This window comes from Cherax quadricarinatus, chromosome 52 (genome assembly GCF_038502225.1).
Source record: "Cherax quadricarinatus isolate ZL_2023a chromosome 52, ASM3850222v1, whole genome shotgun sequence".
Taxonomy (NCBI): Eukaryota; Metazoa; Arthropoda; class Malacostraca; order Decapoda; family Parastacidae; genus Cherax; species Cherax quadricarinatus.
Window position 1 is genome coordinate 22746191 of NC_091343.1, and position 26022 is coordinate 22772212.

At 42.6% G+C, this 26022-nt stretch overlaps 1 protein-coding gene across 3 annotated transcripts in view; it reads left to right on the plus strand.

Annotated features, from left to right (window-relative positions):
* Nucleotides 1-26022, plus strand: part of LOC128696897 (protein turtle-like) — a 128272-nt gene that overhangs the window by 89118 nt on the left and 13132 nt on the right. For 2 of the 3 annotated variants that reach the window (XM_070096120.1, XM_070096121.1), the window contains 8 exons: nucleotides 14454-14653; nucleotides 15606-15716; nucleotides 17511-17714; nucleotides 19512-19672; nucleotides 20758-20902; nucleotides 22433-22563; nucleotides 23917-24076; nucleotides 25132-25425. In XM_070096120.1, the coding sequence (XP_069952221.1) occupies nucleotides 14454-14653; nucleotides 15606-15716; nucleotides 17511-17714; nucleotides 19512-19672; nucleotides 20758-20902; nucleotides 22433-22563; nucleotides 23917-24076; nucleotides 25132-25425 (1406 nt within the window). The remainder of the gene's footprint in view (nucleotides 1-14453; nucleotides 14654-15605; nucleotides 15717-17510; nucleotides 17715-19511; nucleotides 19673-20757; nucleotides 20903-22432; nucleotides 22564-23916; nucleotides 24077-25131; nucleotides 25426-26022) is intronic. The other variant, XM_070096122.1, reaches the window with a different exon arrangement.

A 26022-nucleotide genomic window follows, 5' to 3' on the forward strand; every position in this document is an offset into this window, starting at 1 on the left:
AGCCACATGTGTAGCAGGTGAGGTGTCTTTAAGTCACATGTGTAACAGGTGAGGTGTCTTTAAGTCACATGTGTAGCAGGTGAGGTGTCTTTAAGTCACATGTGTAGCAGGTGAGGTGTCTTTAAGCCACATGTGTAGCAGTGAGGTGTCTTTAAGCCACATGTGTAGCAGGTGAGGTGTCTTTAAGTCACATGTATAACAGGTGAGGTGTCTTTAAGTCACATGTGTAACAGGTGAGGTGTCTTTAAGTCACATGTGTAACAGGTGAGGTGTCTTTAAGTCACATGTGTAGCAGGTGAGGTGTCTTTAAGCCACATGTGTAGCAGGTGAGGTGTCTTTAAGTCACATGTGTAGCAGGTGAGGTGTCTTTAAGTCACATGTGTAGCAGGTGAGGTGTCTTTAAGCCACATGTGTAGCAGGTGAGGTGTCTTTAAGTCACATGTGTAGCAGGTGAGGTGTCTTTAAGCCACATGTGTAGCAGGTGAGGTGTCTTTAAGTCACACGTGTAGCAGGTGAGGTGTCTTTAAGCCACATGTGTAGCAGGTGAGGTGTCTTTAAGCCACATGTGTAGCAGGTGAGGTGTCTTTAAGTCACATGTGTAGCAGGTGAGGTGTCTTTAAGCCACATGTGTAACAGGTGAGGTGTCTTTAAGTCACATGTGTAGCAGGTGAGGTGTCTTTAAGTCACATGTGTAACAGGTGAGGTGTCTTTAAGTCACATGTGTAACAGGTGAGGTGTCTTTAAGTCACATGTGTAGCAGGTGAGGTGTCTTTAAGTCACATGTGTAGCAGGTGAGGTGTCTTTAAGCCACATGTGTAGCAGGTGAGGTGTCTTTAAGTCACATGTGTAGCAGGTGAGGTGTCTTTAAGCCACATGTGTAGCAGGTGAGGTGTCTTTAAGTCACACGTGTAGCAGGTGAGGTGTCTTTAAGCCACATGTGTAGCAGGTGAGGTGTCTTTAAGCCACATGTGTAGCAGGTGAGGTGTCTTTAAGTCACATGTGTAGCAGGTGAGGTGTCTTTAAGTCACATGTGTAGCAGGTGAGGTGTCTTTAGGCCACATGTGTAGCAGGTGAGGTGTTTTTAAGCCACATGTGTAACAGGTGAGGTGTCTTTAAGTCACATGTATAACAGGTGAGGTGTCTTTAAGTCACATGTGTAACAGGTGAGGTGTCTTTAAGTCACATGTGTAACAGGTGAGGTGTCTTTAAGTCACATGTATAACAGGTGAGGTGTCTTTAAGTCACATGTGTAACAGGTGAGGTGTCTTTAAGTCACATGTGTAACAGGTGAGGTGTCTTTAAGTCACATGTATAACAGGTGAGGTGTCTTTAAGTCACATGTGTAGCAGGTGAGGTGTCTTTAAGTCACATGTATAACAGGTGAGGTGTCTTTAAGTCACATGTATAACAGGTGAGGTGTCTTTAAGTCACATGTATAACAGGTGAGGTGTCTTTAAGTCACATGTGTAACAGGTGAGGTGTCTTTAAGTCACATGTGTAACAGGTGAGGTGTCTTTAAGTCACATGTGCAACAGGTGAGATTTTTCCCCGAAACTTTTCACCTTTTCTTCTGGTTTCTTCAGTAGAAAACAGAGATGACATCAATACTTTAGTCAACAGAAGTACCGTATATACCCGTCCACTGTTTCCGTCGTCTTCAGTATTAAATGTCACCAGTTGACGAGGCCAGACATTTCGATAGTATATATATCCCACTCTTGCACGCGTCTTACACATCGAATATATAACAACAGAAGGAAGACAGATATAAAATAAGACAAGATTCATTACTCATCTTCACTTCCAGTATTTATCTCCTTTCTGAAAGACATCATTACATCAGTCACTTCATTAGTAATTGCAATAGTCATTACATTAATAATTACATTAGTCATTGCATTAATTACATTAGTCATTATATTAGTAATTACATTAGTCATTATATTAGATCTGCTCCAGGATCGCGATTTTTCACACAAACATCAAATTGCAAAATAATGTAATTTGGCCAAATGAGAGTTATGTTTAACAGAATTCCGTGGATAATATATTTTTATTTATTCTTGTTAAATATGGGGTACGTCTGTTAAATTAGGTCTTTACTTAGGCCTCTGCTGGGACCAAGGTTTTGAAAAAGTCGAGAAATAGTGTGTGTGTGTGTGTGTGTGTGTGTGTGTGTCTCCGTTTTAGAAAGAAAGAAACAGCGAGTGTAAAGTTTTCTGTTTTTTATCTCCTGTCACGTTTTTATTCTTTTACCTCTTTCTCTCTCTCTCTCTCTCTCTCTCTCTCTCTCTCTCTCTCTCTCCTATACCTTGCCTATCCTCACCTACTCCTGCCTGTGCCAAGGATTCGTAGCACACCTCGACTGGAATGAGCGTACGTGTGGATCCCGACGAATTAGCCAGAAGCAGTAAATGAAGATTACGGGGGTGAGCCGAGGTAACTCGGAGAGGGTCTGACCCAGTAGTTAATTAAATGTTTGCACGGAGCCTAGACCGGCACACCAGCACGGGAAAATGAGGAAAGTTTGGGGTTTTCGGGAGTAAGAGAGAGAGAGAAAGGAGGAGGGTGAGGGGAGCATGAGATAGTATGAGGGAGAATGAGATAAAAAAAACATTAAAACTCTCTCTTTGAGGTGTTTTTTTGAGGTCATTGGGCCGAGACTTAACGCTGGTTTAAATGGCCGCAGTGTCTTTTGGCCTTTTAGTAAACAGACACCGTAAATAGAAAATAACCCCGTACATGTGAGCGAGAAAAGCTAATGGTTGTCATAACCTTTTCTATATCCTATTTGTGTGGTTATTTATTATTACTCTAGTCACGGTATTGTGCCTTTTTGTTCTTCAGAAACCGTAGATGTAACACTCACACCTTCTCAGTTTCTTAAAAAAGGCCTAATACAGAATAACTTATCGTTGAGGTCTAACAAATGGTCTGGCCACTTCGGCTTTGTTCCAAGAGAATGTTTCTTTGTCGAAAAGTGAGGAGAGATGAAAAGGCCGGAGCAACACATTAGGACTTTGTCCCATATTAGAAAGGGTCTTCTCCCCACCCAGCTCTCTCTCACTCATTTATTTGTCCAGCCAATTTTTTCACTTGTATTTAACGTTTTGTCTTCTTTCTGTTTCAACAGCTGGACACGACAGCTGTTCCACTTTCTTATTTCTCTTTGGGAGAAGAAATATTTCCTCTTGTCTGCTCTGGAAAATAGTTGGGCAGCTTAAAGTTGTTGCCGTGTGCGCGTGTGTGTGTGCGTGTGTGTGTGTGTGTGTGTGTGTGTGTGTGTGTGTGTGTGTGTGTGTGTGTGTGTGTGTGTGTGTACTCACCTATTTGTAGTTGCAGGAGTCGAGACATAGCTTCTGGCCCCCGCCTCTTCACTGATCGCTACTAGGTCCTCTCTCTCCCTGCTCCATGAGCTTTATCATACGTCGTCTTAAAACTATGTATGTGTGTGTGTGTGTGTGTGTGTGATAAACCGGATAAGGAGGGAGTTGAAGCAAACTCTATACAGAGTTTCAAGATTAAATATACTATGGCCCAAGAGGCTGGCAACTAATTTTTGAAGTTAAGAGGCTGAGTTCGACCCCCCGAAGACATAACTCGGTGAGTACACACATACACGCACCACACGCACACACACATCGAAGCAAACAAATACATACAAACACATACACACACCCACGCGCGCACACACACACAAACACACACCAGCGCAAATAAACACGCTCATCAAACCTCTCCAGATGCTTGATTAAGCACTGCACAAACACAGCATCTTTTCAGCTTTACTGACACGAAAGTAATCCAGGAAGGCAGGGACCTTATAAGCAGTGGTGAAGCAGCAGCAGTGTCGTAAGCTTCTGAAGCAGGAGCGAGGAGGAGGAGGAGGAGGAGGAAACCAGAGTTCGTCTGGTTCCTTTCCTTGTAGGGTCTGGCAAGTGGTACTTGTAATTATGGTAATGAGACACAGTTCACGAAGACTTAAGTCTTGAATCTGACGACTTTTGGCTTTTGAAATTATGAGGGAAATGTTTGACCTCAGCAGTGAGTGAAACGGCATCAAATTAAAGACTATCTCTGCAAACAGTGTATCTTTACTTACTCCCTTCTCCCTAGAATTTTATCGTTCACATTATCATGATAAAGTCTACCTATGGCACCAACCAAATGTGCCAACAAGAGCTTTTGTTTTGGTTGTCTCATGGAAGAATACACTCTCGACAGGCATCAAAATGAACCCAAAACTTGTGCTGCATTGACGCGTTTATATTCATGTGAAAATGCAGTAAGGAAAGGGTGAATAGTTGCATCGTTGGGCTTAATGATTACATGGCTCACGTTTCTGGTTCCCGTTCGGTATTCTGTTTATTCTAAGGTAATCAAGTTTAATCTTAGGTACGGGGTTCAAGAGCCTTTACAAACATAATCATCCCCTTTCACACACCTGTCTTCCCTAGAAGGGAATAAGGAAGGCTAACTCTAGTATGCAAAGCACGCAGCGAGCGACGCCCTTGTAAGGTCAACGCCCCATTAATTATACTTATCATAATTACCGTGAGGCACTGACCGTAAAAGTGGTCGTACAGCCACTGGTGAGAATGGGAGGTAATCGTGTGTGATCCAGGGGCTGGGAGGGCAACTTCAATTCCATGGATAAGAGCAGAAACTCACTTGAAAGGTCAACGCACGGAGAACTGCGCAGATCTTAAGAAGAGGTACGAAATTGGACAGCAGAGAGATTACTGTGACGACGATGATTCATTACAGCAGCAGCTGAAGGTAAATTAAAGGAGAGTCTCAAGATTGTAAAAGCAGTGCTGGGCTAAACTGAGCAACGATCATTAAGACAGGGCAATGACCAGTAAAAGGGGGGGCAATGACCATTAAAAGGGGGGCAATGAGCATTAAACCGACGGGGCAATGACCATAGAGACTGGACTACAACCAAAGCGACGGTACTACGACCATAGAAGCGGAACTACGACCACAGAAGCAAAATTACGACCACAGAAGCGGGACTACGACCTCAGAAACGGGACTACAACCACAGAAGCGGGATTACGACCACAGAAGCGGGACTACGACCACAGAAGCATAATTACGACCACAGAAGCGGGACTACGACCTCAGAAGCGGGACTACAACCACAGAAGCGGGATTACGACCACAGAAGCGGGACTACGACCACAGGAGCAAAATTACGACCACAGAAGGGGACTACGACCTCAGAAGCGGTACTACGACCACAGAAGCGGAACTACGACCACAGAAGCGGTACTACGACCACAGAAGCGGAACTATGACCACAGAAGCAGGACTACGACCACAGAAGCGGGACTACTCATCACCTCTACATTTATTAACCCTGATGAGACGGTGAAGGAGACGTTGTTGTTGCTGTGACAACTTGGAGACACTTAAGTTTCTTAAAAGCAGAGAATCGTGATGAATCTCTTACTAGTGGAAGCATCACCGGCGCAAGCGGTGGTGGATGTGGGCGAGGAAGGGAAAAATTATATCCCCGAGGAGACACTATAACTACGGGGAGTCGTTCACCACCAAGGAAATGAGAGGTAATCGGAAAAGATCCGATATATTTTATATCAAGAGCAAATCTCTCTCTCTCTCTCTCTCTCTCTCTCTCTCTCTCTCTCTCTCTCTCTCTCTCTCTCTCTCTCTCTCTCTCTCTCTCACGCATAATGGCACCATCCTAGAAAGGGAAAAGTGGAAGAACTGGGAAGAAATACTGACCATAATTCATGCTAGTGAATTGTCCATGAATTATACATAATTCATGCTAGACGTTTCGTCTGTGGTGAGCGAAACGTCTTCACATTACCCACATTGTGTGTCTTATCCGAAATATGCCGTTAGACTCCCAAACGTTTCGTTATAAAAGATTTTAATTTTTTTTAAGCCTGACAATTGATTTAAGAAACTTCCAACAGTTATATTTAAGAAATGGATTTCCAAAAGAAGAGAAGAGGATCGAGAGAGAAGAGAGAAGAAAAGAGAGAAGAGAGAAGAAGAGAGAAGAGAAGAGAGAGAGAGAGAGATGTAGCAGGAAGAGTGAGGAAAAGAAGAAAAAAGAGAGGATCTGTCTGCTCTGCCTATCAGGGAGAGTCTGATGTGTTATCAAATATATCTTTTGTTTTCTTACCTGAATATATAATTAGTTTTTTTTTTTGCTATATTTATTGTCTATATATATATTCTCTTTCATCATATCTATCTTGTTATATCTTATCATAGTCTGGTCTGTCTTCTGTCTCTGTTGTCTGTCTGTCTGTCTTGTCTGTCGTCTGTCCTCTCTCTTTATATATATATATATATATATATATATATATATATATATATATATATATATATATATATATATATATATATATATATATTATATTTAAAAGTCCAGTCTCCACCGAGGCAGGGTGACCCAAAAATAAAGAAAATCCCAAAAGAAAATACTTTCATCATTCAACACTTTCACCACACTCACACATAATCACTGGTTTTGCAGAGGTGCTCAGAATACAACAGTTTAGAAACATATACGTATAAAGATACACAACATATCCCTCCAAACTGCCAATATCTCCAACCCCTCCTTTAGAGTACAGGCATTGTACTTCCCATTTCCAGGACTCAAGTCCGACTATATAAAAATAACCGGTTTCCCTGAATCCCTTCACTAAATATTACCCTGCTCACACTCCAACAGATCGTCAGGTCCCAAGTACCATTCGTCTCCATTCACTCCTATCGAACACGCTCACGCACGCTTGCTGGAAGTCCAAGCCCCTCGCATAAATTTAGCGGAGCTTCGTACGTTTGATTATCTTGATGCTGCTGCCTTGATAATAGTGTATGTCTCTTGATAATTGCCCTCCGAGGATAAAACCTGAGTGTCCTTATCTCCTCCCATTCTCTAGCTCCTGGGCCCACCCTATTAGCAAATAGTCATTCCCGTGTGTAGCATTGTGATCCTCGCGAGATAATGTCCAACATAAATATAATACTAACTTTACTTGCTTACTGTGTGTTTATATTCCGTGACTTTCCAATTGTCCTGTCAATAAACATTTTGCTTTTATTCGCCTCTTTTAGCTAATTCCTTTATTATTCTTTCTTCCTCGTCTCCTTCCAGCTCTCATTCACTTTCTCTCGTCTTTTATCTCTCCCCTTTCTTAAATGTCTACCTATAATTCACGAGGCTTCCCTCGTGAATTATACATGAATTATAGGCCTTTTAAACAAGTTTGTAATTTTTTCTAGCATTTACCCATTAATACCAGCGAGGTAGATAACTACAATAACAATAATTTTCCCAGGAAAGCAAAACAATTCCCCCCCCCCAATTCTTGCAATAACAGCAAGTAAAGAACAAAACAATGATTGTCTTGACAACTCCCTCCCCCCCCCACCAATTCTTGCAATAACAGCAAGTAAAGAAGAAAACAATGATTGTCTTGACACTCCTCCCCCACCAATTCTTGCAATAACAGCAAGTAAAGAACAAAACAATGATTGTCTTGACAACTCCCTCCCCTCACCAATTCTTGCAATAACAGCAAGTAAAGAAAAAACAATGATTGTCTTGAAACTTCTCCCCCCACCAATTCTTGCAATAACAGCAAAGCAGAAAACAATGGTTGTCTTGACACCCCCTCCCCCACCAATTCTTGCAATAACAGCAAAGAAGAAAACAAAGGTTGTCTTTACATCTCCCTCCCCCCCCACCAATTCTTGCAATAACAGCAAAGAAGAAAACAATGGTTGTCTTTACATCTCCCTCCCCACCAATTCTTGCAATAAAGCAAAGAAGAAAACAATGGTTGTCTTTACATCTCCTCCCCACCAATTCTTGCAATAACAGCAAAAAGAAAACAATGGTTGTCTTTACATCTCCCTCCCCCCCCACCAATTCTTGCAATAACAGCAAAGAAGAAAACAATGATTGTCTTTATCTCCTCCCCACCAATTCTTGCAATAACAGCAAGTAAAGAAGAAAACAATGATTGTCTTGACAACTCCCTCCCCACCAATTCTTGCAATAACAGCAAGTAAAGAGAAAACAATGATTGTCTTGACAACTCCTCCCCACCAATTCTTGCAATAACAGCAAAGAAGAAAACAATGGTTGTCTTTACATCTCCCTCCCCACCAATTCTTGCAATAACAGCAAGTAAAGAAGAAAACAATGGTTGTCTTTACATCTCCCTCCCCCCCACCAATTCTTGCAATAACAGCAAAGAACAAAACAATGGTTGTCTTTACATCTCCCTCCCCACCAATTCTTGCAATAACAGCAAAGAAGAAAACAATGATTGTCTTTACATCTCCTCCCCACCAATTCTTGCAATAACAGCAAGTAAAGAAGAAAACAATGGTTGTCTTTACATCTCCCTCCCCCCCACCAATTCTTGCAATAACAGCAAAGAACAAAACAATGGTTGTCTTTACATCTCCCTCCCCCCACCACCAATTCTTGCAATAACAGCAAAGAACAAAACAATGGTTGTCTTTACATCTCCCTTGCAAAGCTAAATTGAAGAGGGAAAGAAAAAATTGTTGTGCGCTTTTTTTAAATGAGACACAAACAAAAGAGAAACCATGAGTATTTCTCATCAGTTTGTCGGTATTTTATACAGTTTTCATCATACTTTTCTTGGTATTTAATTTAAATATGTGGAGGGTGTTCTTAGGTAGATTATTGAGGAAGATTTAAAACCCTTTTTTGAGCGGACTGAGTCAGCGTCATGAAGGATCGGACTGAGTCAGCGTCATGAAGGATCGGACTGAATCAACGTCATGAAGGATCGGACTGAGTCAGCGTCATGAAGGATCGGACTGAGTCATCGTCATGAAGGATTAGACTGAGTCATCGTCATGAAGGATCAGACTAAGTCAGCGTCATGAAGGATCAGACTAAGTCAGCGTCATGAAGGATCGGACTGAGTCAACGTCATGAAGGATTAGACTGAGTCAACGTCATGAAGGATTAGACTGAGTCAACGTCATGAAGGATTAGACTGGGTCAACGTCATGAAGGATCAGACTAAGTCAGCGTCATGAAGGATCGGACTGAGTCAGCGTCATGAAGCATCGGACTGAGTCAACGTCATGAAGGATCGGACTGAGTCATCGTCATGAAGGATCGGACTGAGTCAACGTCATGAAGGATCGGACTGAGTCAGCGTCATGAAGGATCGGACTGAGTCAACGTCATGAAGGATCGGACTGAGTCAACGTCATGAAGGATCGGACTGAATCAGCGTCATGAAGGATCGGACTGAGTCAACGTCATGAAGGATCGGACTGAGTCATCATCATGAAGGATCAGACTAAGTCAGCGTCATGAAGGATCGGACTGAGTCATCGTCATGAATTATCAGACTGAGTCAATGTCATGAAGGATCAGACTGAGTCAGCGTCATGGAGGATCGGACTGAGTCAACGTCATGAAGGATCGGACTGAGTCAACGTCATGAAGGATCAGACTGAGTCAACGTCATGAAGGATCGGACTGAGTCAACGTCATGAAGGATCAGACTGAGTCAACGTCATGAAGGATCGGACTGAGTCAGCGTCATGAAGGATCGGACTGAGTCAACGTCATGAAGGATCGGACTGAGTCATCGTCATGAAGGATCAGACTAAGTCAGCGTCATGAAGGATCGGACTGAGTCATCGTCATGAAGGATCAGACTGAGTCAGCGTCATGGAGGATCGGACTGAGTCAACGTCATGAAGGATCGGACTGAGTCAACGTCATGAAGGATCAGACTGAGTCAACGTCGAAAGGATCGGACTGAGTCAACGTCGAAGGATCCAGACGAGTCAACGTCGCAAGGATCGACTGAGTCAGCGTCATGAAGGATCAGACTGAAGTCAACGTCGAGAAGGATTGACTGAGTCAACGTCGCAAGGATCAGACTGAGTCAACGTCATGAAGGATCGACTGAGTCAGCGTCTGAAGGATCGACTCACAGTCAACGCATGCAAGGATCGACTGAGTCAGCGTCCTAAGGATCGACTGAGTCAGCGTCAGAAGGAATCAGACTGAGTCAACGTCTTGAAGCGATCGACTGAGTCAACGTCATGAGAAAATGGATTGACTGAGTCAACGTCATGAAGGATCAGACTGAGTCAACGTCTGAAGGATCGGACTGAGTCAACGCTCAGCGAAGAGATCGGTCTGAGCTCACGCTCCGAAGCGATCGACTGAGTCAACGCAGAAGGATCGGACTGAGTCAACGTCTGAAGATCAGACTGAGTCAACGCAGAAGGATCAGACTGAGTCCAACGTCGATAAGCAGATCGGACTGAGTCAACGTCGAAGCGATCGGACTGAATCAACGTCAGCAAGGATCAGACTGAGTCAACGTCTGAAGATCGACTGAATCAACGTCAGAAGGATCGGAACAATGAGTCACGTCCTTGAAGGATTGAGACTGAGTCAACGTGCTTTAAGATCGGACTGAGTCAGCAGAAGGATCAGACTAAGTCAACGTCATGAAGCGATCGACTGACTCAGCGATCATTGAAGATCGGACTGAGTCAGCGTGTCATGAAGAGTTTTAACCCCAGCGACTGAGTCAGCGTCATGAAGGATCAGACTGAGTCAGCGTCATGAAGGATTAGACTGAGTCAGCGTCATGAAGGATCGGACTGAGTCAGCGTCATGAAGGATCGGACTGAGTCAGCGTCATGAAGGATCGGACTGAGTCAACGTCATGAAGGATCGGACTGAGTCATCGTCATGAAGGATCGGACTGAGTCAGCGTCATGAAGGATCGGACTGAGTCAGCGTCATGAAGGATAGACTGAGTCAACGTCAGCGAAGGATCGACTGAGTCAACGTCATGAAGGATCGACTGAGTCAACGCCCAGAAGGATCGGACTGAGTCAACGTCATGAAGGATCGGACTGAGTCAACGTCATGAAGGATCGGACTGAGTCAACGTCATGAAGGATCGGACTGAGTCAACGTCATGAAGGATCGGACTGAGTCAACGTCATGAAGGATCGGACTGAGTCAGCGTCATGAAGGATTAGACTGAGTCAACGTCATGAACGATCGGACTGAGTCAGCGTCATGAAGGATCAGACTTAGTCAACGTCATGTAGGATCGACTGAGTCAACGTCATGAAGGATCGGTCTGAGTCAACGTCATGAAGGATCGGACTGAGTCAACGTCATGAAGGATCAGACTGAGTCAACGTCATGAAGGATCGGACTGAGTCAACGTCATGAAGGATCGGACTGAGTCAACGTCATGAAGGATCGGACTGAGTCAACGTCATGAAGGATCAGACTGAGTCAACGTCATGAAGGATCGGACTGAGTCAACGTCATGAAGGATCGGACTGAGTCAACGTCATGAAGGATCGGTCTGAGTCAACGTCATGAAGGATCGGACTGAGTCAACGTCATGAAGGATCGGACTGAGTCAACGTCATGAAGGATCAGACTGAGTCAACGTCATGAAGGATCGGACTGAGTCAACGTCATGAAGGATCAGACTGAGTCAACGTCATGAAGGATCGGACTGAGTCAACGTCATGAAGGATCGGACTGAGTCAACGTCATGAAGGATCAGACTGAGTCAACGTCATGAAGGATCGGACTGAGTCAACGTCATGAAGGATCGGACTGAGTCAACGTCATGAAGGATCAGACTGAGTCAACGTCATGAAGGATCGGACTGAGTCAACGTCATGAAGGATCGGACTGAGTCAACGTCATGAAGGATCGGACTGAGTCAACGTCATGAAGGATCAGACAGTCATCGAAGGATCGGATGAGTCAACGTCATGAAGGATCAGACTGAGTCAACGTCATGAAGGATCAGACTGAGTCATCGTCATGAAGGATCGGACTGAGTCAACGTCATGAAGGATCGGACTGAGTCAACGTCATGAAGGATCAGACTGAGTCAGCATCATGAAGGATCAGACTGAGTCAGCATCATGAAGGATCAGACTGAGTCAGCATCATGAAGGATCAGACTGAGTCAGCATCATGAAGGATCAGACTGAGTCAACGTCATGAAGGATCAGACTGAGTCAGCATCATGAAGGATCAGACTGAGTCAGCATCATGAAGGATCAGACTGAGTCAGCATCATGAAGGATCAGACTGAGTCAGCATCATGAAGGATCAGACTGAGTCAGCATCATGAAGGATCAGACTGAGTCAGCATCATGAAGGATCAGACTGAGTCAGCATCATGAAGGATCAGACTGAGTCAGCATCATGAAGGATCAGACTGAGTCAGCATCATGAAGGATCAGACTGAGTCAACGTCATGAAGGATCAGACTGAGTCAGCATCATGAAGGATCAGACTGAGTCAGCATCATGAAGGATCAGACTGAGTCAGCATCATGAAGGATCATGGTTTCAGAATCCTAAAACAAACTAACAGATTAAAGAGCGATATTTTTTATTTTGTATCATTGATTACCGCTAATGCTTCGTCTGTTATTAATTCCCAGTCGTATGCATCTAAAGGATCGACACCATGCCCAGCCCTTCTAGGGTAGGGTAGGTGCCTGAGCCAGAGCCTGCAGCACACAAGCCTGCCATTCCCATTAACCCCCTTGGGGCGGGGATCGTGGACCAGAGAGGCCTAGCTTCTCCCTACGAGAAGCTAGGCCTGGGGACAGTTGGTCTCAAAGATGAGGGGGTACTTGTACCTCCTCCCATGGGAGACTTAGGTCTCAGACACTCCCTGGACAGGGAGCCAAGGCCGGGCCACCACTTGGAAAAGGCCCGGGCCGGGAAAATACCGGTGAATCTTTAATAATAATAATAATCTGAAGGATAAAGACCATTTTACCGTGGCTGGAACATTCACGGATAACTCGAGTGTGAAATTGGAGTTATTTGATGTTCCGCTACACTACGAACCCACGGCTTGAAATGGAGACTTGAGACGACGTTTCGGTCCATCCTGGACCAATAATAAGGTCCAGGTTGGTAGATAAGACACATAGGCAACATTTAGGCAACTTTATTCCGAAACGTTTCTCCTACACAGTTGGCTTCTTCAGTCGAGTACAGAAAGTAGGCAGGAGCAGTAGAGATGTGAAGACGATGTAATCCGTCCATCACCCTTGAAGTCGCAGATTTGAGGTTGTCAGTCCCTAAGCCTGGAGAAGTTATGTTCCAAAGTCTGGAACTATCTGAAGATTAAGCGACAGTGTTGAGACTTAAATACTGTAGGAAGGAGAGGAACAGAGTAGTAGTAATGAGAATGTAGCCACTGGGAAGTCATGTCCCTCTCAGATCAAACAATTCTCACTTGAAAAAATTGTGAGAATTATTTGATCTGAGAGGGACATGACCTCTCAGTGGCTACATTCTCACTACTACTACTACTCTGCACCTCTCCTTCCGACAGTATTTAAGTCTCACACTGTCGCTTGATCTTCAGTTAGTTCCAGACTTTGGAACAGAACTCTCAGGCTGAGGACTGACATCCTCAAATCTGCGACTTCAAGGGTGATGGACGGATTCATCGTCTTCACATCTCTACTGCTCCTGCCACTTCTGTACTGACTGAAGAAGCCTACTGTGTAGGCAAAGTTTCGGAATAAAGTTGCCTAAATGTTGCCTATGTGTCTTACCTACCAACCTGTCGGTAGTGTATACCATTTGATAATCAATAAGGTCCAGGTCTGACCGAAATGCTGTTCACATTTTCCTCTGCAAATTCTGGGCATATAGAGTAAACTGTTTTATTAAACTCCTCTATACAGTTCGATTTTTTTTTTTTTTTTTTTTTGGGGGCAGATGAGATCTTTTTTTTTTTTTTTTTTTTTTGAAAACTGAATAGTGTGAAAAATATCTGCATAATACAAGGAGCTCAATTTTGAATGCAGGTTTTCAACTGCATTGCAAGAAAAAATCATATTGTATACAATACGTATAGGTTTAGAAGAGGACTTATTGGTATTAAATTGTCCCACCACTGAGGTTTTTTTTAGTTTTTTTTTTTTTAAATTTAATAAAATTTGTACCATTCTGCACTCTTTTCAAATATATTGTTAAATCTGTGTTTTTCTTTGTGTGTGTGTGTGTGTGTGTGTGTACTCACCTAGTTGTACTCACCTAGTTGAGGTTGCGGGGGTCGAGTCCGAGCTCCTGGCCCCGCCTCTTCACTGATCGCTACTAGGTCACTCTCCCTGAACCGTGAGCTTTATCATACCTCTGCTTAAAGCTATGTATGGATCCTGCCTCCACTGCATCGCTTCCCAAACTATTCCACTTACTGACTACTCTGTGGCTGAAGAAATGCTTCCTAACATCCCTGTGATTCATCTGTGTGTGTGTGTGTGTGTGTGTGTGTATTTACAACAATCTTCCACTTTCCCGCACTCTCGTTTTAAAGTCTCTTCTCTCTTGTTAAATCTGTATGTTTATTTTTCTGTGCGCGCCTGTTTGTGTAGCTACGACCTACGGCAGTCTGGTGGACGTCACTGGAGCGACGAGACTGTGTTCGGACAGCGAGCTCAGTTTGACCTGAGAGTGAACCCTCCCAGCCTGCGAGTGCATCCAGTGAGACCTGCAGACCAGGACACCTACCGCTGCAGAGTGGACTACGAGAGAGGACCTTCTAGGACCTCCACCGTCCACTTGGCTGTTATTGGTAAGTCGATTAAGACCCTTGTTGTCTATCTGGATATTATTGGTAAGTTTATTAAGACCTCTGCTGTCTATCTGGATGTTATTGGTAAGTTTATTAAGACCTCTGCTGTTTATCTGGATGTTATTGGTAAGTTTATTAAGACCTCTGCTGTCTATCTGGATGTTATTGGTAAGTTTATTAAGACCTCTGCTGTCTATCTGGATGTTATTGGTAAGTTTATTAAGACCTCTGCTGTTTATCTGGATGTTATTGGTAAGTTTATTAAGACCTATGCTGTCTATCTGGATGTTATTGGTAAGTTTATTAAGGCCTCTGATGTCTATCTGATGTTTTTGTAAGATTTATTAAGACCTCTGCTGTTTATCTGGATGTTATTGGTAAGTTTATTAAGACCTATGCTGTCTATCTGGATGTTATTGGTAAGTTTATTAAGGCCTCTGCTGTCTATCTGTATGTTATTGGTCAGTTCAGTAAGACCTCTGCTGTCTATCTGGATATTATTGGTAAGTTTATTAAGACCTCTGCTGTTTATCTGGCTGTTATTGGTAAGTTTATTAAGATCTTTAAGACTTATCTGACTGTTGTTAAGATTATTACGATTTCAGTGGTCTATCTGGCTGGTTTTCATAAGTTGGTTACGACCTCTTAAAAGGAACCGCTTTATCCTACTGTTATTGATAAACTGATCAGGAAATCAGAGAAGACAAAGATTGCTCTCATATCATTAAGCTGGGAGGTTACAAACCCAGGATATCCCCACGAAAGCAAAGATCAAATCACGACATTAATAACCCACGACAAGTAATTCACAGGCTCTAAATCTAACACGCTAACCAATTTCATAGGACTGGAGAAAGGGAGGCAATTACACTCTGATTCGACGTCTTCACTAGCATTAAGGCAGCCGCTTGTGAGAGAGGGAATGGTTTAACAAACGTATGTTTGTTTACAGTGCCGCCATCACCAGCTGTAGTGACGGATGAGAGTGGCTCTGTTGTGGAAGGAAGTGCTGGCCCTTACCTGGAAGGAGGCAGAGTCGTCCTCACCTGTAAGACCATAGGAGGTAAGAAGAGGAAGACTATGAGAGGTAATAATGTAGCAAGTAAAAGTAATACAGGTAAGAGCATAGGAGGTAAGAGAATAGGAGGTATAAGCATAGGAAGTAAGGACATAGGCGGCATGAGCATAGATATGAAAGTAGGAGGTAAGAACATAGGAAGCATGAGCCTACGAGGTAAGGACATAGGTAACCTTGAGTCTCAGCTGGTAAACTGGCTCCAGGTGTCGCAGTGAAGACAACAGTGAACACAAGTAGTCTGTACAAAAGCTTACAACCCTCGAATATTTTCTTTTTGCAGGTGCAAAATAAAATTCACTTATTGGTCGTCATTTTCTCCTCATGCTTAGCGGTTTTCTTGTGATAACTTGAGAATGCCTCTGCGGATTGACCTCAAACTTGCAAAGGAAGTTCGTATTCCTACGCTACATCCGCCGTTGAAAGTCTCAGGTCAAGTAACAACGGCTTTCTTAATTTATCACAGGTAAACAAACCAGTGGGAAAAAAATAAAGATTCCTCACATAACTGCAATTAGCGTGATTAATTATTCCCTTTCAGAAGAAATCTAAAACAACAGCAACAAAAATAATGATAATTGCAATGATAATGATAATCACAACTACCATATATTAGAGGTTTCGGACCACCATGGACAGTTATCAACCTTACGAGCCCAGGACGGTCCGAACTGCAGTCGTTTTAAGACAATGTCATTATACAACGCCAGTCATGTTAATGAGACATAAAATGCAGGTTATATTTTATTGTGAAGACGCTCCGTCCGAAAAAAATTTATTACTAGTGTTGATAAAGTTCCTGGAGGGCGAAACATGTTCTCCATAAAGTGCCATAAATCATATATAGAATGTTATTAGTTAACAAAAAAAGGCACAATACAGTGACTGGAACGATACACAAATAACCCGTAATGTTATTAGTTGCCCTGCCTTTAACTACAGTTCAAGCAGTGTACAGAGGACGTATGTTCCTGTAAGCCTTTTTGAGATCTGGTTCCTAGGCCGGAGGAGAGAGATACATGGCAATATATACGCGAAAGGTGCTTGAGGGCCTTGTCCCAAATTAACACACTGCCATAACTTACTGGAGCGAGAGATATGGGAGGTAGTGCAAGATAAACCCACTGAAAAACAGGGGTGCAGTGAGCACAATAAGAGAACACTGTATCAACATTCGTGGTCCCAGATTATTCAACATCTTACCAGGCTGGTTAACCAGGCAAACACCAGACAATCCTGGCCCAAGGCCGGGCTCCGGAGATAGAAAAACTTTTAGCACTTATCAAAGGTATGCCAAAGGTATATGTATATATATATATATATATATATATATATATATATAATATATATATATATATATATATATATATATATATATATATATATATATATATATATATATATATATATATATATATATATATATATATATATATATATATATATTTATAAACCCTTGCTCTACACACCACAGGATGGATGAGGTGCAAAATGGTATACAAACCTTACTAACAGATACCGACAAATTGGTTTTAAAAGACACTTGACCAAACAATACGACATATTTATAAGAAAACGTTTTGGTTATCAAGGTCCCAGGACTGAAACGTTTTTAATATGTCCTTATGTGTTCTTATGTTCTTATGTAATGTTTGATTTCGTGTGTTTTTAGTTGTTTTTTTTTCTATTCACTCGCCATGAATTCTAACCCCACCTGTACCGTTGTTTGTATAATACACTAGCCACCTTGGCGGGAAAAATCTAATCGCAATGTGTACGCAGGTCGGCCGTCACCCACGCTAGTTTGGGTGAGAGACGGGAGAGTAGTGGAGGACTCGTATACGGTGGACCACAGAGGACAGGTGAGGAACCTACTCCACCTGGATAACCTCTCCAGAGACCTACTGGATGCCGCCTTCACCTGCCGGGCCACCAACAACAATATCACCAGACCTCTGGATACCACCGTCACTATAAATATGACCCGTGAGTCACTGTGGAGTCTATAGTGAGTCAATTCCCTGACCTCTTGCTTGTCCTCTGAGTCACTTTAGAGTGAATAGTGAATCAGTCCCCGACTTTTTCTTCTGTCTGTGCATCTCAAGAAAATAATTCCTCTGTGTATACGTTTCTCAATGCTTCTGTTAGGCGCTAAACCCACTGTGGGTCTTTTGCTGAATAACCCATATAGATTTAGCGCTTAACATGAATTATTAAAACAAATTGTTATTATTCTATTATTTCTCTCTCTCTCTCTCTCTCTCTCTCTCTCTCTCTCTCTCTCTCTCTCTCTCTCTCTCTCTCTCTCTCTCTCTCTCTCTCTCTCTCTCTCTCTCTCTCTCTCTCTCTATCTATCTCTCTCTCTCTCTCTCTCTCTCTCTCTCTCTCTCTCTCTCTCTCTCTCTCTCTCTCTCTCTCTCTCTCTCTCTTTAGTTTTTTTTTACACAGGGTTTGACAAGATTAGGTTAAGGATCTCTAGCTTTATTGACAAGCTATTTACAGGTTAAGGATCCCTAACTTTATTGGCAAGCTAAGAGCTGTTACCTACATCAGCTCATTTCAAAGCATTTTTGTTGTTATGAGACATACAAGTAGGGAACAGGATGAAGTTGGAGCCATCTGTGGGCCAGCATTTTCATTTGATCAACTGACTTTATCTCGTTGACATCCTTATGCTGTACGAATGTGTTCTATACTCGAGTCATCCTGGGTATATATTATCTCAGATGGAGTGATGTTCTGGAGAAGGGTACAGCCAGAGTGAAGTTGCTGCTTTCTGCCCGTCTTGTGGCATAAAAGCTTGTTTCACGCTGTCCTCGAAGTGGATCCAAATGTGGTACTTTGACAATATTGGCCTTACCTGGAGGTTACCTGGAGGTTATTCCGGGGATCAACGCCCCCGTGGCCCGGTCCATGACCAGGCCTCCCGATGGATCAGGGCCTGATCAACTAGGCTGTTACTGCTGGCCGCACGCAGTCCAACGTACGAGCCACAGCCCGGCTGATCCGGCACTGACTTTAGGTATCTGTCCAGCTCTCTCTTGAGCGCAGCCAGGGGCTTATTGGCAATTCCCCTAATGCTTGATGGGAGGCTGTTGAACAGTTTTGGGCCCCGGACACTTATGGTGTTTTCCCTTAGTGTACCAATAGCGCCCCTACTTTTTATTGGGGGCATTTTGCATCGCCTGCCCAGTCTTTTACTTTCGTACATAACAGTAAGGCTACCCACATCCCTCCTGTGTTGAAGGCTCTGCTGAAACGACAGATCTATCCAGGATGGGTTCAGGCGAGAGATGAGACGTCTTTCTCTGTTCTCTACTCTGTCAAGCAGTCGCAGATGAGAGGGGGGGCAGGCAAACCAAGAAAATGGAGCATACTCAAGGTGTGAGCGTACTTGTGCCTCATACAGAATCTTGCAACCCCTACTCTCTCTGTCTCTGTCTCTCTCTCTCTCTCTCTCTCTCTCTCTCTCTCTCTCTCTCTCTCTCTCTCTCTCTCTCTCTCTCTCTCTCTCTCTCTCTCTCTCTCCTCTCCATCTTTCAAGTAATTTTTAAGCATCCCACTCATAACTTCTAAATAAAAACCGCCCGATATTTCTAACTATTCCTAAAATTTCTGTTTCAGGCCAGCTTCTGCCCTAAAACATAATAAAAACTACATTTCCTAAGTTTATTTTAAAAGTTTACACCCCCTCCCTTTTTTTAGCGTTCTATGACCCATTGGGATTTGACACTTGACTGTAATAAGAAATACGCATTCTTTTTTTCTTTCCACTGGCGCCAGTTGCTCCGTTGACGATCTCGCTGCTGAAGGTGGCGGGGCCCCAGGAATACGTATCGGCAGGGGTGACGGAGGAGCTAGAGTGCGCCTCCTCTGGCAGTAGACCAGATCCTGTGATATCCTGGTGGCGGGATGACCAGCGTATCGTCAACCCCAGCGTCAAGGTGAGCTGCTGGGGTGTAAGATATCATCAGAGTGAGCGTCTGGGGTGTAAGACATCGTCAGGGTGAGCGTCTGGAGTGCAAGATATCGTCAGGGTGAGCGTCTGGGGTGTAAGATATCGTCAGGGTGAGCGTCTGGAGTGCAAGATATCGTCAGGGTGAGCGTCTGGGGTGTAAGATATCGTCAGGGTGAGCGTCTGGGGTGTAAGATATCGTCAGGGTGAGCGTCTGGGGTGTAAGATGTCGTCAGGGTGAGCATCTAGGGTGTAAGATATCGTCAGCGTGAGCGTCTGGGGTGTAAGATACCGTCAGGTTGAGCGTCTGGGAACACCCCAGATGCTCAGCCTGACGATCCCAAAGGACCCAAAGGACGTCTCCACTCCAGCAAAGATGTCCTTTGGGATCGTATTTGCTTGGATATCCTCCTCTTTTCTGCAACTTTGCAAGCTCCTGATGATGTGTTGATTACAACACGAAATGCCTAGATCTATCATTCTACTCCCCGCGTGGTTGTTTTGCTCTTGTATCGCTAGGTTATCGATATTTGCATAATATATATGTATGTTTATATTAATATATATATATATATATATATATATATATATATATATATATATATATATATATATATATATATATATATATATATATATTTAAAGGTACCACCTCAAGAACTGTTATAGGGACCCTCATCCTCAGAGAAAAGAATAAACTTGCTTCAGGGAAAACTCAAGGTTCTCCCTTGATAGATGGATAGATAGATAGATAGATAGATAGATAAACATTTATAAAAGCTTAGGAAAAAGCTTATACATTAATAAAAGCGCATACCTACATGCGAAATTATGATCATATACACCAATACTAAAAAAAAACTCTAACACTTGATAAATACGGGTCACGTTGCTTGATTTCAAAAATATCCTTTTTTTTCTTTTTTTTTGTAGCATGATTTTGCATGTCATGTATTCTCTCTCTCTCTCTCTCTCTCTCTCTCTCTCTCTCTCTCTCTCTCTCTCTCTCTCTCTCTCTCTCTCTCTCTCTCTCTCTCTCTCTCTCTCTAAGCCCTTCCTTGCTCTTCCTAACAGCAGCTGAGGATGGTAAACAGGACATTGTCGACGCTGCGGGTGATCCCACAGCCCAGCGATCATGGGGTTGTCTACACCTGCCGGGTGGAGAACCCACTCCTGCCCACCTCCGTCCTTGAGGAGTCCTACAAGCTCAACGTTCACTGTGAGTACTCGTGGAGACCTCTGTCCTCGGGGAGTTCTGTGCTCATGTGGGGTGTTTTGTTCTTTTGTGAGGTGTTTTGTCCTGTCGTGGGAACCCTTATGTTTCCCACGACCTCTGTATTTCCGTGTGTTTGCCGCGACCACTATTTCCGTGTGTTCACCAAGACCTACTCTCGTAAAGTGATCCACCACACGCTAACTCTTCCCACCACAGAGAGACAGTTATCAACGTAACTCTCAAGCTTCCTACCTAGGAAATCCTTTATATCAATCCGCTAGTTATAGGTTCATGTAACTAATCCAACCTAGCCTAACCTATCCTAAATCACCCCAACCAAATAGAGGACTCGCAGCAGCACTGAACGCTTGCGAATAGCAATTACCCTGGAAAGAATAGGCTTTCTAATTCTCGCAAATACAGATAAAAATGAGAAAGACATCGGTATTAATAGAAAGATGAAGTAGCCTCTCAACGGCCTTCTCTCTGAGAAAAATAAGATCAAACAGGTCATTTGTAAAGAGACTACATCAAAAATTAGAAGACTGCAGGAGGGCTGAGGTCGCACTCTTTCAGCGAAGCCGTGGGAGTGGTGATGGAGGCGCGCGGGACAAGAAGAGCCTCAGAAAAGGTAAGAATTTTTGCTAACCAAGAGGCAAGATGATAAGAGGACGAGGCTTGAGATGGACTGATGGATCTAAGAGGAGCAGCAGATTTGTGAGTTTTAGGAATACCTTGAAAATAGGATAAAGACGAAACAAATAGGGTTAAGAAGAAAGATAACACGAACATGTTTCCAAAAATTAAAGTCAAGAGTGCAGAGGTTAGACAAACTCCGTAGTGTCTGAGTGAATGAGAGAATCATAGAGGAAGGACTCCATAGATAACCCCTGTAATCAAAGACAACAACTGAATCGGTTTTGTTAAAAAAGTAGTCAATACAATGGAGTGAAATATAGGTATTGCAAACTGATAGTGGAGAGGTTAGGTTAGGTTAGGTTAGGTTAGGTTAGGTTAGGTTAGGTTAGGTGAGGTTAGGTTAGGTTAGGTTAGGTTAGGTTAGGTTAGGTTAGGTTAGGTTAGGTTAGGTTAGGTTAGGTTAGGTTTGTCAGGAAATAGGACAATTTCCTGTCGCGGATCTTGGTCATGTGATGACTCGCAGCTGGAGCTTTCGGTGTGACTGAGACCTTCCTCTGGCTTACTGGTCCATCCCTTTAAAAATTTTGGTTATGATTTTAACCATTAGATTTCAGTGAGGAGGTGATTCCTAAAATTTAAGAATAGGATTGATAATAGACTTCAGAGGCGTTGGTCAGGTCAATGCCTTCCATCTGATGTTAACTGCAGCGATGACAGTTAGGGCATCTTCTTACAGATGCCCTAACTTACACCTTGGTGATGGTGATAATGGGGATAGCAATAATGACAGTTGGGATATTTTTTTCAAAGAGACGTGCCGAAAGTCAACTTTGTGATGATGATGGTGACAGTGAAGATGACAGTGGTAATAAGGATGGTATCTCTCTCTTACAGACGTGCCACAAGTCGACCTTGAGATGGGGATGGGACTCAACCCCAAGTCAGTGAGGGAAGGTTCCGATATTTTCTTCGAGTGTAGAGTCAAGTCCAATCCTAAATTTTACAAGATTGTCTGGATACATGAAGTAAGTTGTGTTCACGTGTATTCTCTGCTGTGTGTGTGTGTGTGTGTGTGTGTGTGTGTGTGTGTGTGTGTGTGTGTGTGTGTGTGTGTGTGTGTGTGTGTGTGTGTATGTGTGTGTGTGTGTGTTTGTGATCAAATAACTCAAAGACCTTATAAATTTCTAAGAAATCATTTCAATCTCCCTCCAAGATCCTTTAAATCCTTCAGAAATCGGCAAATCTCCAAAATTCTTTAAATCCCTCAAACCTCTCTAAAAATCCATCAAGATCCTCGTAGTTCACTATCAGGAAGCAGCTTTGTCAACAAGGAAGTCACATGAGGTTCTGCAGGGTACTTCAGCACCTCGAAAGAATTCGTGTAATGAGTCGAGATCTCCGACACCGCCGTCCAAGTCTTAAATTACATGAGCAGTGAGGAGTTTCCTCAAGGTTTCGGGAACACTCAGGAACCTAACACCATGCTGACAATATTGATAAAAATAATGTACTGGCAGACATGATGCTGAGTTGAAAAGCAAAATGATGTGATGTAAGTGATTTATCTGAAATATTAAGCTCCAAATGATATCCTATGAGACAGTGTTTGTTTGTGTGTGTGTGTGTGTGTGTGTGTGTGTGTGTGTGTGTGTGTGTGTGTGTGTGTGTGTGTGTGTGTGTGTGTGTGTGTGTGTGTGTGTGTGTGTGTGTGTATGTGTGTGTGTGTGTGTGCGTGTATGTGTGTGTGTGTGTGTATAGTTTCTGTCTGATACGTCTAGTAACCCAATCGATATATTGACACGTCAAAGTTGTGAAGGGCTCTTTTTAACCAAAATATTGATGTTACCATCCCTTTCCTCGGATCAAATCTGATTACCTTCTACTCCCTTTCCTCTGCGTCGTAGATACCTTTAAAAAAATACCGGATGTATCCTCTCTCTCTCTGTCTCTCTCTCTCTCTCTCTCTCTCTCTCTCTCTCTCTCTCTCTCTCTGTCTCTGTCTCTCTCTCTCTCTCTCTCTCTCTCTCTCTCTCTCTCTCTCTCTCTCTCTCTCTCTCTCTCTCTCTCTCTCTCTCTCTCTCTCTCTCTCTCTCTCTCTCTCTCTCTCTCTCTAGGTGCTCGTCTTCCTTTACAACGTCACCTTTTCTTGGTTAATGCCGAGGGTGATTTGTGAGAGGCGTGTAAGAGGCCATTAGGCCAGAGTCTCACTCCTTCCTGCTACCTGCTGGTATCCCTCTCTCAGTGCTCCCTGCTGCCTACTACCTGCTGTAAGTCCTCCCTTAGGAATCTCTAACCCTCCTGCTACGTGCTGGTATCCCTTTCTCAGTGCTCCCTGTGCTTCCTTCTGCGTACTACCTGCTGGTGCTTGCCTCCCTCAGGGGTCGGTGATGCAACACAACGTCTCAGGTGGTGTGATAGTGTCCAACCAGACGCTGGTGCTGCAGAAGGTTGGCAAGGAACGCACCGGCCGCTACTACTGCAGAGCGACCAACCTACACGGTGAAGGAGTCTCTAGTCCCATCACCATCACCATCATGTGTGAGCTTCCGTAATATATATATATATATATATATATATATATATATATATATATATATATATATATATATATATATATATATATATATATATATGCATATATATATATATAATGTCGTGCAGAATAGGTAAAATTGGCCACTAAGCAAGAACTCATTTAAAAATGAGTCCTTTCTAAAATTTTCTCTTAATCATTTAATGAATGTTTTTTTCAATTATGTTAATATAAAATTAATGATTTTGTTCCAAAAGAACCTTAGGAAACTTACCTAACCATATTATAACAAGCGCAATATAATTTAGCCTAATCCAACTAAATATATTTTATAAAAGTTTCTCACATACACAAATTTTTGCCTGCACTATTCGGCAAGAAGTGCGTTACTATTTAAGCCAAAATACCAAGTTTTACCTATTCGGCTTTACATACATACATATATATACATGTATATATATATATATATATATATATATATATATATATATATATATATATATATATATATATATATATATATATATATATATATATATATATATATATATATATTTATTTATTTATTTATTTATTCAATAGATTTATGTTGAACGATTTTCTAAATTGATTTTATGTGATTGTATGTTATATAAACATCATTCCAGTTATCTTCTTATTACAGCTTAGATATAATGACCAAGATATCACTGATAAGCATATCACTGAGAAGCATATCACTGATAAGCATATCACTGAGAAGCATATCACTGAGAAGCATATCACTGAGAAGCATATCACTGATAAGCATAGCTTTATTGCTATTGTTGCTGTGTTCGGTGTTGCTACACCTTGATAAACAAACACTCAAAATCACTGATTTTCTTAGTACGTTACTGAACTGTGATGTGTTTAAATCACACGGTATGTACTATAATTTTCTTTGTTTTGTTTCGGTGAGTATCGTAGGACGTGTCTCTGTTTTATTGCAGTATTGATTATTTGTCACTATTATATCTGATTCTCATTGCATCCACATTTCTGTGTGTTATATCCCACGTCTTTGTGGACTGTTTCTCAGACACGCCAGTGTGCTCACCTGGGCAGAAGTTAGAGTACCAAGTTGCCCACCACGACACCGCTAACATCACCTGCCGTGTGGACGCAGTGCCCGACAACGTCACCTTTACCTGGAGGTTCAACTCCTCTGGGTCCCTGCTGGAGCTGGGTGAGGGACGGGCAGCATCTTGGGGTACTACCAGCATCCTGCCCTATACCCCAGCCTCCCCTGGAGATTATGGGCTTCTGCTGTGTGCGGCTACAAACAGCATCGGTACTCAGCATCTGCCTTGTGTCATCAATGTCACGGCTGCTAGTGAGTATTTTCACCTTCTTCTAATGTTATCAGTGATAAATTAGACACACGTTCACGTAGTTTCTAGGTTGAGGGACTGATCACCTCAAAGTCCATCTGATTTTCACCATTCTTCTCTGTATAGGACTGATGAAACCACTGTGTGGCGAAACGTTTCCTCATTAAAGATACCCAATGTTATCAATGGATTATTTTATTCATGGGAATTATTAGTAGTAGTAGTATAATGACGAGGGAGCGCTTAACCCTTAGGAGTAGGATTATACAGCGCATAAGGGGGGGATGGAAGGTATGCAGACTTAATTCAGGGAACTGGAGCACAGATCCAATTTCCTAGATCAAGAGCCCTTCACCAGCGTCAAGGAACCTTCCTTGAGGGGATATTCATGGGGAAGAGCTAAAACTGTAAGGGTTGTAAAGTGCCTGGATCAAGAGCCCTTATGTATTATTATTATTATTATTATTATTATTATTATTATTATTATTATTATTATTATTATTATTATTATTATTATTATTATTATTATAAATGTTTATTATTATTGTTATTACTATTATCATTAATGGTAAAGTGCTAAAACCGTATGAGTTACACAT